General features: G+C 47.1%; 1 protein-coding gene across 1 annotated transcript in view; it reads right to left on the bottom strand.

Annotated features, from left to right (window-relative positions):
- Positions 1 to 20,080, bottom strand: part of LOC116956655 (tumor necrosis factor receptor superfamily member 11A-like) — a 43,944-nt gene that overhangs the window by 14,355 nt on the left and 9,509 nt on the right. The window contains exon 2 of the mRNA XM_032978425.2: positions 2,783 to 2,960. Coding sequence (XP_032834316.2) covers positions 2,783 to 2,960 — 178 coding nt within the window. The remainder of the gene's footprint in view (positions 1 to 2,782; positions 2,961 to 20,080) is intronic.

Below are 20,080 nucleotides of genomic sequence, written 5' to 3' on the forward strand. Positions count from 1 at the left end.
GAAACACCACAAAAAGAAAATGTGAAAAATTTTCACACCTGGTTTTCACACCTGATGATGATTGCTTGTGTTGCAGTCGAAACGTCGTGAGAATTGTATTTTTAAATATATTTTTTTATAATTTTATTGTTTCCCTTCTACGTGGTGACTTTACCGAAAGAACCAAGAATAATAATTTTATTGTTTTACAATAATTGTATTGTTTTATGTTTTTATTATTTTATTGTTTCCCTTCTACGTGGTGACTTTACCGAAAGAACCAAGAATAATACTTTTATTGTTTTGCAATAATTTTATTGTTTTATGTTTTTATTATTTTATTGTTTCCCTTCTACGTGGTGACTTTACCGAAAGAACCAAGAATATAATATTGTCATTGTAGTGCGTATTTAATGTGGCGCTGCACTCTGATGTTGTAGGATAAAACATTTATGAAAAAGTATTTTTTTATTAATTAGAACGTGTTGTCTGTATTTATTTAAAGTTGCGCATTCTGACGTGACGTCACATTTCTCACCCTCCTCGTCACACATCGTTAGAAATGTCTGACCCCCCCCGCCCCCACCCCTAGGTGCGTGACGTCATTTATGGACGGCCCCTAACACAACAAAACAAAAAACCTCTGTTACGGATCAAGTCTTTTGGCGCTGTTCTCTGGTCTACTGTCACTGGTGGGTGAGACACGGGCCATGAGGAAGGGCTGCCTCTGGTGTGGGCCAATCAGTTCCAAAGACAATGCCACACATTTTGATTTAAAGCTTTCGTGACTGCAGTAATTCATATCCTTAGTTCTTTCGGTAAAGTCACGTTGAAGGGAAACAACAAAATAATAAAATATATATAAAACAATAAAAATTCTCACGACGTTTCGACCATAACACAAACGGTCGTCTATAAACTGGCACGTTTTCTTGCTGATATACTGCGACCTTTCACTGGAAAAAAACACCTCTGCGGTACTAAATTCTGCTCACCTGGTATCGACAATCAAAGGAATTTCCCTGTCCCCAGATGACCTGCTTGTCAGTTTTGATGTGGTGTCCTTGTTCACCAAAGTCCCGGTACCTGACACCATCGCTATCATTGAAGACCTGGTTCATCAAGGACTGCACACTGATGTACCCCCCCTGGTGAGACATTGCTTAACCAACACATACTTCACCTGGAATGGAACTTTCTACAAACAAACTGAGGGCACCCCAATGGGCTCCCCCCTATCTCCGGTTGTAGCCAACGTATTCATGGAAAAATTTGAAACTGACGCCATCCAGACTGCCACTCTACGCCCGACCTTATGGAAGAGGTACGTGGATGACACCTTTGTCATCTGGCCACATGGCCAGCCTGCTCTAGACCAATTCCGCGACCACATCAATTCCATACACCCAGCCATCAGATTTACCATGGAGGTCGAAAAAGATGGCAAACTACCCTTTTTGGATGTCTTAATTAAAAGGAGACATGATGGTTCAATGAGCCATTCTGTCTACAGGAAAGCTACCCATACAGATGCTTACTTGAAACCGGATTCCCACCACCATCCATCCCAGAAGAACTCCCTCATCAAGACTCTATACCATAGAGCCCAATGCATTTCCGACCAGGAACACATTACCAGTGAACTCAAGCACGTACACCAGGCTCTCACGGCTAATGGTTACTCCGACTACACAATCCGCAAAGCCATCACTCCAGTCATGAATAAGGATCCTCTTGTGGAGCCACTCAAAACCATCACCTTACCCTACATTGCAGGGGTCACTAAAAAGATCTCCAAAATCCTGAATAAACACAAGATCCAGGTCCGAATCAACACAGTACATAAAATCCGTGATCTAGTTCCATCTGTAAAAGATGTTGTTCCAGACATACAGTACGCGGGCGTATACAAACTAAAGTGCCTCTGTGGTAGTAGCTACATTGGAGAAACCAAACGACATATCTCGGACCGCATCCGCGAACATAAAGCAGACTTGAAACACGGTAGAACGAACTCCTCTGCCGTGGCAGATCACTGTTATAATTCAGTGGGCTCACACGACATTGACTTCTCCAAGACGGAGGTTCTTTGCAAACTAACCGGCTACCATGAGAGATTCGTTCATGAGGCCATTCACATATACAAGCACAGAGACAATTTCTTTCCGAAAAGATGGATTCTGGCTTAGTAACCATAGGAAAGATTTTGATTTAAAGCTTTCGTGACTGCAGTAATTCATATTCTTAGTTTTTTCGGTAAAGTCACGTTGAAGAGAAACAACAAAATAATAATATATATATAAAACAATAAAAAATTCTCACGACGTTTCGACCATAACTCAAACGGTCATCTTCAGGTGTGTTGGTTTGCATAAATTATCGTAGCCGGTCCCGGGCCTCCGCAAACCAACACACCTGAAGATGACCGTTTGAGTTATGGTCGAAACGTCGTGAGAATTTATTATTATTATATATATTTTATTATTTTGTTGTTTCTCTTCAATGTGACTTTACCGAAAAAACTAAGAATATGAATATTTTGATGTTTTTTTTTTTCTTGGATTTTCTGTTTGCACAGTCACACACACGGTCACTTTAAGATGTTTTTCTTGTTCGTGTTTTTGTTTTTTGTTTTGTTGCGGTTGCACCCGATTCAAGAGCCGAATGGCTCACGTGGCTATACCATTATAAATGTAACTGAAATGGTACTGAACTGAACCCCTACCAGTCCTGTTAAGGCTACACGGGAGGGGGTGGGCATCTTTTGTCCTTGTGTTCGAGAGACAGAGCCTCTGTCACCCACCTGGTGTGCACTTGCTACAGCAGGCACCGCCGTGTCGCCGGTATTGCCACGTGCTGTTGCAAGAAGCCACCGCCGACGCCGCCGCGAAGCCGCCTCCACCTCCGCCACCACCACCGCCACCGCCACCGTGTGCCACGGCCAGCAGCAGGTGAGCCACGCACGTGGCCCGCAGCGCGCTCTGTGACGCCGAGGCGGACATATTTAACAAGTGGTGTCGCTTTAACAAGTGGTGTCGCTTTAACACGTGGTGTCGCTTTAACACGTGGTGTCGCTTTAAGACGTGGTGATGCTTTAACACGTGGTGACGCTTTAACACGTGGTGACGCTTTAACACGTGGTGTCGCTTTAACACGTGGTGACGCTTTACCAACGTGGTGACGCTTTAACACGTGGTGACGCTTTAACACGTGGTGACGCTTTAACACGTGGTGTCGCTTTAACACGTGGTGACGCTTTAACACGTGGTGACACTTTAACACGTGGTGATGCTTTAACAACGTGGTGTCGCTTTAAGACGTGGTGACGCTTTAACACGTGGTGATGCTTTAACACGTGGTGACGCTTTAACACGTGGTGACGCTTTAACACGTGGTGTCGCTTTAACACGTGGTGTCGCTTTAACACGTGGTGACGCTTTAACACGTGGTGTCGCTTTAACACGTGGTGTCGCTTTAACAACGTGGTGTAACTTTAACACGTGGTGACGCTTTAACACGTGGTGTCGCTTTAACACGTGGTGTCGCTTTAACACGTGGTGACGCTTTAACACGTGGTGTCGTTTTAACACGTGGTGACGCTTTAACACGTGGTGACGCTTTAACACGTGGTGACGCTTTAACACGTGGTGATGCTTTAACACGTGGTGACGCTTTAACAACGTGGTGTCGCTTTAACACGTGGTGACGCTTTAACACGTGGTGACGCTTTAACACGTGGTGACGCTTTACCAACGTGGTGACGCTTTAACACGTGGTGACGCTTTAACACGTGGTGACGCTTTAACACATGGTGACGCTTTAACAAGTGGTGTAACTTTAACACGTGGTGGCGCTTTAACACGTGGTGATGCTTTAACACGTGGTGACGCTTTAACACGTGGTGACGCTTTAACACGTGGTGACGCTTTAACACATGGTGACGCTTTAACAACGTGGTGTCGCTTTAACACGTGGTGTCGCTTTAACACGTGGTGTCGCTTTAACACGTGGTGACGCTTTAACACGTGGTGTCGCTTTAACACGTGGTGACGCTTTAACACGTGGTGACGTTTTAACACGTGGTGACGCTTTAAGACGTGGTGACGCTTTAACACGTGGTGTCGCTTTAAGACGTGGTGTAACTTTAACACGTGGTGTCGCTTTAACACGTGGTGACGCTTTAACACGTGGTGTCGCTTTAACACGTGGTGTCGCTTTAACACGTGGTGACGCTTTAACACGTGGTGACGCTTTGCCAACGTGGTGACGCTTTAACAACGTGGTGACGCTTTAACACGTGGTGACGCTTTAACACGTGGTGACGTTTTAACACGTGGTGTCGCTTTAACACGTGGTGATGCTTTAACACGTGGTGACGCTTTAACACGTGGTGACGTTTTAACACGTGGTGACGCTTTAACACGTGGTGATGCTTTAACACGTGGTGACGCTTTAACACGTGGTGACGCTTTAACAACGTGGTGACGCTTTAACACGTGGTGACGCTTTAACACGTGGTGACGCTTTAACACGTGGTGACGTTTTAACACGTGGTGACGCTTTAACAACGTGGTGTCGCTTTAACACGTGGTGTCGCTTTAACACGTGGTGACGCTTTAACACGTGGTGACACTTTAACACGTGGTGACGCTTTAACAACGTGGTGTCGCTTTAACACGTGGTGATGCTTTAACACGTGGTGTCGCTTTAACACGTGGTGACGCTTTAACACGTGGTGTCGCTTTAACACGTGGTGACGCTTTACCAACGTGGTGACGCTTTAACACGTGGTGACGCTTTAACACGTGGTGACGCTTTAACACGTGGTGATGCTTTAACAACGTGGTGTCGCTTTAACACGTGGTGACGCTTTAACACGTGGTGTCGCTTTAACACGTGGTGACGCTTTAACACGTGGTGACGCTTTGCCAACGTGGTGATGCTTTAACACGTGGTGACGCTTTAACACGTGGTGACGCTTTAACACGTGGTGACGCTTTAACACGTGGTGACGCTTTAACACGTGGTGACGCTTTAACACGTGGTGACGCTTTAACACGTGGTGACGCTTTAACACGTGGTGACGTTTTAACACGTGGTGACGCTTTAACACGTGGTGATGCTTTAACACGTGGTGACGCTTTAACACGTGGTGACGCTTTAACAACGTGGTGACGCTTTAACACGTGGTGACGCTTTAACACGTGGTGACGCTTTAACACGTGGTGACGTTTTAACACGTGGTGTCGCTTTAACACGTGGTGATGCTTTAACACGTGGTGTCGCTTTAACACGTGGTGACGCTTTAACACGTGGTGTCGCTTTACCAACGTGGTGACGCTTTAACACATAGTGACGCTTTAACACGTGGTGACGCTTTAACACGTGGTGTCGCTTTAACACGTGGTGTCGCTTTAACACGTGGTGACGCTTTAACACGTGGTGACGCTTTAACACATGGTGACGCTTTAACACGTGGTGACGCTTTAACACGTGGTGACGCTTTAACACGTGACGCATTACGACGTGGTGACGCTTTAACACGTGGTGTCGCTTTAACACGTGGTGACACTTTAACACGTGGTGACGCTTTAACACGTGACGCATTACGACGTGGTGACGCTTTAACACGTGGTGTCGCTTTAACACGTGGTGACGCTTTAACACGTGGTGACGCTTTAACATGTGGTGACACTTTAACACGTGGTGACACTTTAACACGTGGTGTAACATTAACACGTGGTGACGCTTTAACACGTGGTGACGCTTTAACACGTGGTGTCGCTTTAACACGTGGTGACGCTTTAACACGTCGTGTCGCTTTAACACGTGGTGATGCTTTAACACGTGGTGACACTTTAACACGTGGTGTCGCTTTAACAACGTGGTGACGCTTTAACACGTGGTGTCGCTTTAACACATGGTGACGATTTAACAACGTGGTGACGCTTTAACACGTGGTGATGCTTTAACACATGGTGTCGCTTTAACACGTGGTGACGCTTTAACACGTGGTGACGCTTTAACACGTGGTGTCGCTTTAAGACGTGGTGACGCTTTAACACGTGGTGACGCTTTAACACGTGGTGACGCTTTAACACGTGGTGTCGCTTTAACACGTGGTGTCGCTTTAACAACGTGGTGACGCTTTAACACGTGGTGTCGCTTTAACAACGTGGTGACACTTTAACACGTGGTGTCGCTTTAACAACGTGGTGACGCTTTAACACGTGGTGTCGCTTTAACACGTGGTGACGCTTTAACACGTGGTGACGCTTTAACACGTGGTGACGCTTTAACACGTGGTGTCGCTTTAACACGTGGTGACGTTTTAACACGTGGTGTCGCTTTAACACGTGGTGATGCTTTAACACGTGGTGTCGCTTTAACACGTGGTGACGCTTTAACACGTGGTGTCGCTTTACCAACGTGGTGACGCTTTAACACATAGTGACGCTTTAACACGTGGTGACGCTTTAACACGTGGTGTCGCTTTAACACGTGGTGTCGCTTTAACAACGTGGTGACGCTTTAACACGTGGTGACGCTTTAACACGTGGTGTCGCTTTAACACGTAGTGACGCTTTAACACGTGGTGACGCTTTACCAACGTGGTGACGCTTTAACACGTGGTGTAACTTTAACACGTGGTGTAACTTTAACACGTGGTGTCGCTTTAACACGTGGTGTCGCTTTAACACGTGGTGACGCTTTAACACGTGGTGTAACTTTAACACGTGGTGACGATTTAACACGTGGTGACGCTTTAACACGTGGTGTCGCTTTAACACGTGGTGACGCTTTACCAACGTGGTGACGCTTTAACACGTGGTGATGCTTTAACACGTGGTGATGCTTTAACACGTGGTGTCGCTTTAACACGTGGTGACGCTTTAACACGTGGTGACGCTTTAACACGTGGTGACGCTTTAACACGTGGTGACGCTTTAACACGTGGTGACGCTTTAACACGTGGTGTCGCTTTAACACGTGGTGACGCTTTAACACGTGGTGACGCTTTAACACGTGGTGTCGCTTTAACAACGTGGTGTCGCTTTAACACGTGGTGACGATTTAACACGTGGTGATGCTTTAACACGTGGTGACGCTTTAACACGTGGTGACGCTTTAACACGTGGTGACGCTTTAACACGTGGTGACGCTTTAACACGTGGTGTCGCTTTAACAACGTGGTGACGCTTTAACACGTGGTGTCGCTTTAACACGTGGTGACGCTTTAACACGTGGTGACGCTTTAACACGTGGTGACGCTTTAACACGTGGTGACGCTTTAACACGTGGTGACGCTTTAACACGTGGTGTCGCTTTAACACGTGGTGACGATTTAACACGTGGTGATGCTTTAACACGTGGTGACGCTTTAACACGTGGTGACGCTTTAACACGTGGTGACGTTTTAACACGTGGTGACGCTTTAACACGTGGTGACGCTTTAACACGTGGTGTCGCTTTACCAACGTGGTGACGCTTTAACACGTAGTGACGCTTTAACACGTGGTGATGCTTTAACACGTGGTGTCGCTTTAACACGTGGTAAACGCTTTAACACGTGGTGACGCTTTAACACGTGGTAAACGCTTTAACACGTGGTGATGCTTTAACACGTGGTGTCGCTTTAACACGTGGTGACGCTTTAACACGTGGTAAACGCTTTAACACGTGGTGATGCTTTAACACGTGGTGACGCTTTAACACGTGGTGTCGCTTTAACACGTGGTGACGCTTTAACACGTGGTGACGCTTTAACAAGTGGTGTAACTTTAACACGTGGTGTCGCTTTAACACGTGACGCTTTAACACGTGGTGACGCTTTAACACGTGGTGACGCTTTAACACGTGGTGACGCATTAACACGTGGTGACGCTTTAACACGTGGTGTCGCTTTAACACGTGGTGTCGCTTTAACACGTGGTGTAACTTTAACACGTGGTGTAACTTTAACACGTGGTGTCGCTTTAACACGTGGTGTCGCTTTAACACGTGGTGATGCTTTAACACGTGGTGACGCTTTAACACGCGGTGACGCTTTAACACGTGGTGTCGCTTTAACACGTGGTGATGCTTTAACACGTGGTGATGCTTTAACACGTGGTGACGCTTTAACACGTGGTGACGCTTTAACACGTGGTGACGCTTTAACACGTGGTGTCGCTTTAACACGTGGTGACGCTTTAACACGTGGTGATGCTTTAACACGTGGTGACGCTTTAACACGTCGTGTCGCTTTAACACGCGGTGACGCTTTAACACGTGGTGTCGCTTTAACACGTGGTGACGCTTTAACACGTGGTGTCGCTTTAACACGTGGTGTCGCTTTAACACGTGGTGACGCTTTAACACGTGGTGTCGCTTTAACACGTGGTGACGCTTTAACACGTGGTGACGCTTTAACACGTGGTGACGCTTTAACACGTGGTGTCGCTTTAACACGTGGTGTCGCTTTAACAACGTGGTGTCGCTTTAACAACGTGGTGTCGCTTTAACACGTGGTGTCGCTTTAACACGTGGTGTCGCTTTAACACGTGGTGACGCTTTACCAACGTGGTGACGCTTTAACACGTAGTGACGCTTTAACACGTGGTGATGCTTTAACACGTGGTGACGCTTTAACACGTGGTGTCGCTTTAACACGTGGTGACGCTTTAACAACGTGGTGTCGCTTTAACACGTGGTGACGCTTTAACACGTGGTGACGCTTTAACACGTGGTGACGCTTTAACACGTGGTGACGCTTTAACACGTGGTGTCGCTTTAACACGTGGTGACACTTTAACACGTGGTGACGCTTTAACACATGGTGACGCTTTAACACGTGGTGACGCTTTAACACGTGGTGACGCTTTAACACGTGGTGACGCTTTAACACGTGGTGACGCTTTAACACGTGGTGTCGCTTTAAGACGTGGTGTCGCTTTAACACGTGGTGACATTTTAACACGTGGTGACGCTTTAACACGTGGTGACGCTTTAACACGTGGTGATGCTTTAACACGTGGTGACGCTTTAACACGTGGTGTCGCTTTAACACGTGGTGACGCTTTAACACGTGGTGACGCTTTAACACGTGGTGTCGCTTTAACACGTGGTGACACTTTAACACGTGGTGATGCTTTAACACGTGGTGACGCTTTAACACGTGGTGTCGCTTTAACACGTGGTGTCGCTTTAACACGTGGTGACGCTTTAACACGTGGTGACGCTTTAACACGTGGTGACGCTTTAACACGTGGTGACGCTTTAACACGTGGTGACACTTTAACACGTGGTGACACTTTAACACGTGGTGTCGCTTTAACACGTGGTGACACTTTAACACATGGTGACGCTTTAACACGTGGTGACGCTTTAACACGTGGTGACGCTTTAACACGTGGTGATGCTTTAACACGTGGTGACACTTTAACACGTGGTGACGCTTTAACACGTGGTGACGCTTTAACACGTGGTGTCGCTTTAACACGTGGTGATGCTTTAACAACGTGGTGACACTTTAACACGTGGTGACACTTTAACACGTGGTGACGCTTTAACACGTGGTGACGCTTTAACACGTGGTGTCGCTTTAACACGTGGTGACATTTTAACACGTGGTGACGCTTTAACACGTGGTGACGCTTTAACACGTGGTGATGCTTTAACACGTGGTGACGCTTTAACACGTGGTGTCGCTTTAACACGTGGTGACGCTTTAACACGTGGTGTCGCTTTAACACGTGGTGTAACTTTAACACGTGGTGACGCTTTAACACGTGGTGTCGCTTTAACACGTGGTGACGCTTTAACACGTGGTGACGCATTAACACGTGGTGACACTTTACCACGTGGTGACGCTTTAACACGTGGTGTCGCTTTAACACGTGGTGACGCTTTAAGACGTGGTGTCGCTTTAACACGTGGTGTCGCTTTAACACGTGGTGTCGCTTTAAGACGTGGTGTCGCTTTAACACGTGGTGTCGCTTTAACACGTGGTGTCGCTTTAACACGTGGTGACGCTTTAACACGTGGTGACGCTTTAACAACGTGGTGACGCTTTAACACGTGGTGTCGCTTTAACACGTGGTGTAACTTTAACACGTGGTGACGCTTTAACACGTGGTGTCGCTTTAACACGTGGTGACGCTTTAACACGTGGTGTCGCTTTAACACGTGGTGACGCTTTAACACGTGGTGACGCTTTAACACGTGGTGTCGCTTTACCAACGTGGTGACGCTTTAACACGTGGTGTCGCTTTAACACGTGGTGTCGCTTTAACACGTGGTGACGCTTTAACACGTGGTGACGCTTTACCAACGTGGTGACGCTTTAACACGTGGTGACGCTTTAACACGTGGTGACGCTTTAACACGTGGTGACGCTTTAACACGTGGTGACGCTTTAACACGTGGTGTCGCTTTAACACGTGGTGTAACTTTAACACGTGGTGACGCTTTAACACGTGGTGATGCTTTAACACGTGGTGACGCTTTAACACGTGGTGTCGCTTTACCAACGTGGTGACGCTTTAACACGTGGTGACGCTTTAACACGTGGTGTCGCTTTAACACGTGGTGACGCTTTAACACGTGGTGACGCTTTAACACGTGGTGACGCTTTAACACGTGGTGACGCTTTAACACGTGGTGACGCTTTAACACGTGGTGATGCTTTAACACGTGGTGACGCTTTAACACGTGGTGTCGCTTTAACACGTGGTGACGCTTTAAGACGTGGTGACGCTTTAACACGTGGTGTCGCTTTAACACGTGGTGACGCTTTATCAACGTGGTGACGCTTTAACACGTGGTGACGCTTTATCAACGTGGTGACGCTTTAACACGTGGTGACGCTTTAACACGTGGTGTCGCTTTAACACATGGTGTCGCTTTACCAACGTGGTGTCGCTTTAACACGTGGTGTCGCTTTAACACGTGGTGATGCTTTAACACGTGGTGTCGCTTTAACACGTGGTGACGCTTTAACACGTGGTGATGCTTTAACACGTGGTGACGCTTTAACACGTGGTGTCGCTTTAACACGTGGTGACGCTTTAACACGTGGTGACGCTTTAACACGTGGTGACGCTTTAACACGTGGTGACGCTTTAACACGTGGTGACGCTTTAACACGTGGTGACGCTTTAACACGTGGTGACGCTTTAACACGTGGTGACGCTTTAACACGTGGTGAAGCTTTAACACGTGGTGACGCTTTAACACGTGGTGACGCTTTAACAACGTGGTGTCGCTTTAACACGTGGTGTCGCTTTAACACGTGGTGACGCTTTAACACGTGGTGACGCTTTAACACGTGGTGATGCTTTAACACGTGGTGACGCTTTAACACGTGGTGTCGCTTTAACACGTGGTGACGCTTTAACACGTGGTGACGCTTTAACACGTGGTGACGCTTTAACACGTGGTGACGCTTTAACACGTGGTGACGCTTTAACACGTGGTGACGCTTTAACACGTGGTGTCGCTTTAACACGTGGTGACGCTTTAACACGTGGTGTCGCTTTAACACGTGGTGACGCTTTAACACGTGGTGACGCTTTAACACGTGGTGACGCTTTAACACGTGGTGACGCTTTAACACGTGGTGACGCTTTAACACGTGGTGACGCTTTAACACGTGGTGACGCTTTAACACGTGGTGAAGCTTTAACACGTGGTGACGCTTTAACACGTGGTGACGCTTTAACAACGTGGTGACGCTTTAACACGTGGTGTCGCTTTAACACGTGGTGACGCTTTAACAACGTGGTGACGCTTTAACACGTGGTGACGCTTTAACACGTGGTGACGCTTTAACACGTGGTGTAACTTTAACACGTGGTGTCGCTTTAACACGTGGTGTAACTTTAACACGTGGTGTAACTTTAACACGTCGTGTCGCTTTAACACGTGGTGACGCTTTAACACGTGGTGTCGCTTTAACACGTGGTGACGCTTTAACACGTGGTGACGCTTTAACACGTGGTGTCGCTTTAACACGTGGTGATGCTTTAACACGTGGTGAAGCTTTAACACGTGGTGACGCTTTAACAACGTGGTGACGCTTTAAGACGTGGTGTCGCTTTAACACGTGGTGATGCTTTAAGACGTGGTGACGCTTTAACACGTGGTGTCGCTTTACCAACGTGGTGACGCTTTAACACGTGGTGACGCTTTAACACGTGGTGTCGCTTTAACACGTGGTGTCGCTTTAACACGTGGTGACGCTTTAACACGTGGTGACGCTTTAACACGTGGTGTCGCTTTAACACGTGGTGAAGCTTTAACACGTTGTGACGCTTTAACACGTGGTGACGCTTTAACACGTGGTGACGCTTTAACACGTGGTGTCGCTTTAACACGTGGTGACGCTTTAACACGTGGTGTCGCTTTAACACCTGGTGACGCTTTAACACGTGGTGTCGCTTTAACACCTGGTGACGCTTTAACATGTGGTGACGCTTTAACACGTGGTGTCGCTTTAACACGTGGTGACGCTTTACCAACGTGGTGTCGCTTTAACACGTGGTGACGCTTTAACACGTGGTGACGCTTTAACACGTGGTGACGCTTTAACACGTGGTGACGCTTTAACACGTGGTGACGCTTTAACACGTGGTGACGCTTTAACAACGTGGTGTCGCTTTAAGACGTGGTGACGCTTTAACACGTGGTGTCGCTTTAAGACGTGGTGACGCTTTAACACGTGGTGACGCTTTAACACGTGGTGTCGCTTTAACACCTGGTGACGCTTTAACACGTGGTGACGCTTTAACACGTGGTGAAGCTTTAACACGTGGTGACGCTTTAACACGTGGTGACGCTTTAACACGTGGTGACGCTTTAACAACGTGGTGTCGCTTTAACAACGTGGTGACGCTTTAACAACGTGGTGACGCTTTAACACGTGGTGACGCTTTAACACGTGGTGTCGCTTTAACACGTGGTGACGCTTTAACAACGTGGTGACGCTTTAACACGTGGTGACGCTTTAACACGTGGTGACGCTTTAACACGTGGTGACGCTTTAACAACGTGGTGTCGCTTTAACACGTGGTGACGCTTTAACAACGTGGTGACGCTTTAACACGTGGTGACGCTTTAACACGTGGTGACGCTTTAACACGTGGTGACGCTTTAACACGTGGTGACGCTTTAACACGTGGTGACGCTTTAACACGTGGTGACGCTTTAACACGTGGTGACGCTTTAACACGTGGTGACGCTTTAACACGTGGTGATGCTTTAACACGTGGTGTCGCTTTAACACGCGGTGACGCATTAACACGTGGTGACGCTTTAACACGTGGTGTCGCTTTAACACGTGGTGACGCTTTAACACGTGGTGACGCTTTAACACGTGGTGACGCTTTAACACGTGGTGTCGCTTTAACACGTGGTGTCGCTTTAACACCTGGTGACGCTTTAACACGTGGTGACGCTTTAACACGTGGTGTCGCTTTAACACGTGGTGACGCTTTAAGACGTGGTGACGCTTTAACACGTGGTGACACTTTAACACGTGGTGACGCTTTAACACGTGGTGACGCTTTAACACGTGGTGACGCTTTAACACGTGGTGACGCTTTAACACGTGGTGACGCTTTAACACGTGGTGACGCTTTAACACGTGGTGACGCTTTAACACGTGGTGATGCTTTAAGACGTGGTGACGCTTTAACACGTGGTGACGCTTTAAGACGTGGTGACGCTTTAACACGTGGTGACGCTTTAACACGTGGTGTCGCTTTAACACGTGGTGACGCTTTAACACGTGGTGTCGCTTTAAGACGTGGTGACGCTTTAACACGTGGTGACGCTTTAACACGTGGTGTCGCTTTAACACGTGGTGTCGCTTTAACACGTGGTGACACTTTAACACGTGGTGTCGCTTTAACACGTGGTGACACTTTAACACGTGGTGACGCTTTAACACGTGGTGACGCTTTAACACGTGGTGACACTTTAACACGTGGTGTCGCTTTAACACGTGGTGTCGCTTTAAGACGTGGTGACGCTTTAACACGTGGTGACGCTTTAACACGTGGTGTCGCTTTAAGACGTGGTGACGCTTTAACACGTGGTGACGCTTTAACACGTGGTGACACTTTAACACGTGGTGTCGCTTTAACACGTGGTGACGCTTTAACACGTGGTGACGCTTTAACACGTGGTGACGCTTTAACACGTGGTATCGCTTTAACACGTGGTGACGCTTTAAGACGTGGTGACGCTTTAACACGTGGTGACGCTTTAAGACGTGGTGACGCTTTAACACGTGGTGACGTTTTAACACGTCGTGTCGCTTTAACACGTGGTGTCGCCGATTCCATTGTCATTTTCTCTCCTCTGCTTGCAAACTTTCGATCTACGAACTTTCGGAGATACGAATAAACCAGGTCCTGTACGTCCAGGTTGCCCTTTCGGACCAAGAGTCGTAAGTTCAACTGCTCCCACACAATAGATGGCGGGAGTGGTGGCATCTACATTTGCAGAACGTGAAGTACCAGTGGCATCTACATCTGTAGAACGTGAAGAACCAGTGGCATCTACATCTGCAGTACATGAAGAACCAGTGGCATATACATCTGTAGAACGTGAAGAACCAGTGGCATCTACATCTGCAGAACGTGAAGAACCAGTGGCATCTACATCTGCAGAACGTGAAGAACCAGTGGCATCTACATCTGCAGAACGTGAAGAACCAGTGGCATCTACATCTGCAGAACGTGAAGAACCAGTGGCATCTACATCTGCAGTACATGAAGAATCAGTGGCATCTACATCTGCAGAACGTGAAGAACCAGTGGCATCTACATCTGCAGAACGTGAAGAACCTTTGGCATCTACATCTGCAGAACGTGAAGAACTAGTGGCATCTACATCTGCAGAACGTGAATAACCAGTGGCATCTATATCTGTGGAACGTGAAGAATCAGTGGCATCTACATCTCCCGCGCATGGAGAACCAGTGGCATCTACATTTGCAGAACGTGAAGTACCAGTGGCATCTACATCTGTAGAACGTGAAGAACCAGTGGCATCTACATCTGCAGAACAGGAAGAACCAGTGGCATCAACATCTGTGGAACGTGAAGAACCAGTGGCATCTACATCTGCAGAACGTGAAGAACCAGTGGCATCTACATCTGCAGAACGTGAAGAACCAGTGGCATCTACATCTGCAGAACGTGAAGAACCAGTGGCATCTACATCTGCAGAACGTGAAGAACCAGTGGCATCTACATCTGCAGTACATGAAGAATTAGTGGCATCTACATCTGCAGAACGTGAAGAACCAGTGGCATCTACATCTGCAGAACGTGAAGAACCTTTGGCATCTACATCTGCAGAACGTGAAGAACTAGTGGCATCTACATCTGCAGAACGTGAATAACCAGTGGCATCTATATCTGTGGAACGTGAAGAATCAGTGGCATCTACATCTCCCGCGCATGGAGAACCAGTGGCATCTACATTTGCAGAACGTGAAGTACCAGTGGCATCTACATCTGTAGAACGTGAAGAACCAGTGGCATCTACATCTGCAGAACAGGAAGAACCAGTGGCATCAACATCTGTGGAACGTGAAGAACCAGTGGCATCTACATCTGCAGAACGTGAAGAACCAGTGGCATCTACATCTGCAGAACGTGAAGAACCAGTGGCAGCTACATCTGCAGAACGTGAAGAACCAGTGGCATCTACATCTGCAGAACGTGAAGAACCAGTGGCATCTACATCTGCAGTACATGAAGAATCAGTGGCATCTACATCTGCAGAACTTGAAGAACCAGTGGCATCTACATCTGTAGAACGTGAAGAACCAGTGGCATCTACATCTGCAGAACGTGAAGAACTAGTGGCATCTACATCTGCAGAACGTGAATAACCAGTGGCATCTATATCTGTGGAACGTGAAGAATCAGTGGCATCTACATCTCCCGCGCATGGAGAACCAGTGGCATCTACATTTGCAGAACGTGAAGTACCAGTGGCATCTACATCTGTAGAACGTGAAGAACCAGTGGCATCTACATCTGCAGTACATGAAGAACCAGTGGCATCTACAACTGCAGAACGTGAAGAATCAGTGGCATCTACATCTCCAGAACATGGAGAACCAGTGGCAACTACATATGCAGAACGTGAAGAACCAGTGGCATCTACATCTGCAGAACGTGAAGAACCAGTGGCATCTACATCTGCAGAACGTGAAGAACCAGTGGCATCTACATCTGCAGAATGTCAAGAACCAGTGGCATCTACATCTGCAGTACATGAAGAACCAGTGGCATCTACATCTGCAGAACATGAAGAACCAGTGGCATCTACATCTGTAGAACGTGAAGAACTAGTGGCATCTGCATCTACAGAACGTGAAGAACCAGTGGCACCTACATCTGCAGAACGTGAAGAACCAGTGACATCAACATCTGCAGAACGTGAAGAACCAGTGGCATCTACATCTGCAGAACGTGAAGAACCAGTGGCATCTACATCTGCAGAACGTGAAGAACCAGTGGCATCTACATCTGCAGAATGTGAAGAACCAGTGGTATCTACATCTGCAGTACATGAAGAACCAGTGGCATCTACATCTGCAGAACATGAAGAACCAGTGGCATCTACATCTGCAGAATGTGAAGAACCAGTGACATCAACATCTGCAGAACGTGAAGAACCAGTGGCATCTACATCTGCAGAATGTCAAGAACTAGTGGCATCTACATCTGCAGTACATGAAGAACCAGTGGCATCTACATCTGGAGAACATGAAGAACCAGTGGCATCTACATCTGTAGAACGTGAAGAACTAGTGGCATCTGCATCTACAGAACGTGAAGAACCAGTGGCACCTACATCTGCAGAACGTGAAGAACCAGTGACATCAACATCTGCAGAACGTGAAGAACCAGTGGCATCTACATCTGCAGAACGTGAAGAAACAGTGGCATCTACATCTGCAGTACATGAAGAACCAGTGGCATCTACAACTGCAGAACGTGAAGAATCAGTGGCATCTACATCTCCAGAACATGGAGAACCAGTGGCAACTACATATGCAGAACGTGAAGAACCAGTGGCATCTACATCTGCAGAACGTGAAGAACCAGTGGCATCTACATTTGCAGAACGTGAAGAACCAGTGGCATCTACATCTGCAGAATGTCAAGAACCAGTGGCATCTACATCTGCAGTACATGAAGAACCAGTGACATCAACATCTGCAGAACGTGAAGAACCAGTGGCATCTACATCTGCAGAACGTGAAGAACCAGTGGCATCTACATCTGCAGAACGTGAAGAACCAGTGGCATCTACATCTGCAGAATGTGAAGAACCAGTGGTATCTACATCTGCAGTACATGAAGAACCAGTGGCATCTACATCTGCAGAACATGAAGAACCAGTGGCATCTACATCTGCAGAATGTGAAGAACCAGTGACATCAACATCTGCAGAACATGAAGAACCAGTGGCATCTACATCTGCAGAATGTCAAGAACCAGTGGCATCTGCATCTGCAGTACATGAAGAACCAGTGGCATCTACATCTGCAGAACATGAAGAACCAGTGGCATCTACATCTGTAGAACGTGAAGAACTAGTGGCATCTGCATCTACAGAACGTGAAGAACCAGTGGCACCTACATCTGCAGAACGTGAAGAACCAGTGACATCAACATCTGCAGAACGTGAAGAACCAGTGGCACCTACATCTGCAGAACGTGATGAACCAGTGGCACCTACATCTGCAGAACGTGAAGAACCAGTGGCATCTACATCTGCAGAATGTGAAGAACCAGTGGTATCTACATCTGTAGAACGTGAAGAACTAGTGGCATCTGCATCTACAGAACGTGAAGAACCAGTGGCACCTACATCTGCAGAACGTGAAGAACCAGTGACATCAACATCTGCAGAACGTGAACAACCAGTGGCATCTACATCTGCAGAACGTGAAGAAACAGTGGCATCTACATCTGCAGTACATGAAGAACCAGTGGCATCTACAACTGCAGAACGTGAAGAATCAGTGGCATCTACATCTCCAGAACATGGAGAACCAGTGGCAACTACATATGCAGAACGTGAAGAACCAGTGGCATCTACATCTGCAGAACGTGAAGAACCAGTGGCATCTACATCTGCAGAACGTGAAGAACCAGTGGCATCTACATCTGCAGAATGTCAAGAACCAGTGGCATCTACATCTGCAGTACATGAAGAACCAGTGGCATCTACATCTGCAGAACATGAAGAACCAGTGGCATCTACATCTGTAGAACGTGAAGAACTAGTGGCATCTGCGTCTACAGAACGTGAAGAACCAGTGGCACCTACATCTGCAGAACGTGAAGAACCAGTGACATCAACATCTGCAGAACGTGAAGAACCAGTGGCATCTACATCTGCAGAACGTGAAGAACCAGTGGCATCTACATCTGCAGAACGTGAAGAACCAGTGGCATCTACATCTGCAGAATGTGAAGAACCAGTGGTATCTACATCTGCAGTACATGAAGAACCAGTGGCATCTACATCTGCAGAACATGAAGAACCAGTGGCATCTACATCTGCAGAATGTGAAGAACCAGTGACATCAACATCTGCAGAACATGAAGAACCAGTGGCATCTACATCTGCAGAATGTCAAGAACCAGTGGCATCTACATCTGCAGTACATGAAGAACCAGTGGCATCTACATCTGCAGAACATGAAGAACCAGTGGCATCTACATCTGTAGAACGTGAAGAACTAGTGGCATCTGCATCTACAGAACGTGAAGAACCAGTGGCACCTACATCTGCAGAACGTGAAGAACCAGTGACATCAACATCTGCAGAACGTGAAGAACCAGTGGCACCTACATCTGCAGAACGTGATGAACCAGTGGCACGTACATCTGCAGAACGTGAAGAACCAGTGGCATCTACATCTGCAGAACGTGAAGAACCAGTGGCATCTACATCTGCAGAACGTGAAGAACCAGTGGCATCTTCATCTGCAGAATGTGAAGAACCAGTGGTATCTACATCTGCAGTACATGAAGAACCAGTGGCATCTACATCTGCAGAATATGAAGAACCAGTGGCATCTACATCTGCAGAATGTGAAGAACCAGTGACATCAACATCTGCAGAACGTGAAGAACCAGTGGCATCTACATCTGCAGAACGTGAAGAACCAGTGGCATCTACATCTGCAGAACGTGAAGAACCAGTGGCATCTACATCTGCAGAATGTGAAGAACCAGTGGTATCTACATCTGCAGTACATGAAGAACCAGTGGCATCTACATCTGCAGAACATGAAGAACCAGTGGCATCTACATCTGCAGAACGTGAAGAACCAGTGGCATCTACATCTGCAGAACGTGAAGAACCAGTGGCATCTACATCTGCAGAACGTGAAAAACCAGTGGCTTATATTTTTGCGGAACGTAAAGAGCCATTGACATCTCCAGGAGATTACATAACTTCTAAGGCCATTCTCCGTGTTTAGTGTACACGCCGTATAACATATTTGGAATCGACAGGAGTAAAGTTGAACTTACGAACACAAACCGACTTACGAGCAGACCTCTGGCACCTAACTCGTTCGTAAGTAGAGGAGTCCCTCTATATGAATAAATTAAAACCCCCCTCCTCTCCCTCCCTCTGGTCTTCGCACCTGATTGGCTCACAAGTGACGACGTCACATTCATCCCCAACCTACCTCTATTTCAGACCATAACACGAGGAGGAGAATTTCTCCACAACTTTGTGTCTGTCCACCTGATCATGTAAATGTTGTGCTGTGGTCTTTACTCTCCAACCCACAATCATAGACTACACTATAGTCGTAAATGTGTAGCTGTGGGTTTTACTCTCCAGCGCATAACCAGTGTGCTGTACTAGTATACTACACTATAGATTACACTATGATTCTAGATTTGAAGTTTTCGTGACTGCAAGGATCCATACTCTTTGGTTATTTCGGTAAAGTCACGTAGGTAAAGAAAATCAGGTCTCTTCTCAAACAAAACATCGAGGAATGGTAGTTTGCCATCTTTCTCCACTTCCATGGTGAATTTGATGGATGGGTGTATGGATGGAATTA

This window comes from Petromyzon marinus, chromosome 66, assembly GCF_048934315.1.
Source record: "Petromyzon marinus isolate PM22_M1 ecotype Great Lakes invasive population chromosome 66, UKy_Petmar_22M1.pri1.0, whole genome shotgun sequence".
Classification (NCBI taxonomy): Eukaryota; Metazoa; Chordata; class Hyperoartia; order Petromyzontiformes; family Petromyzontidae; genus Petromyzon; species Petromyzon marinus.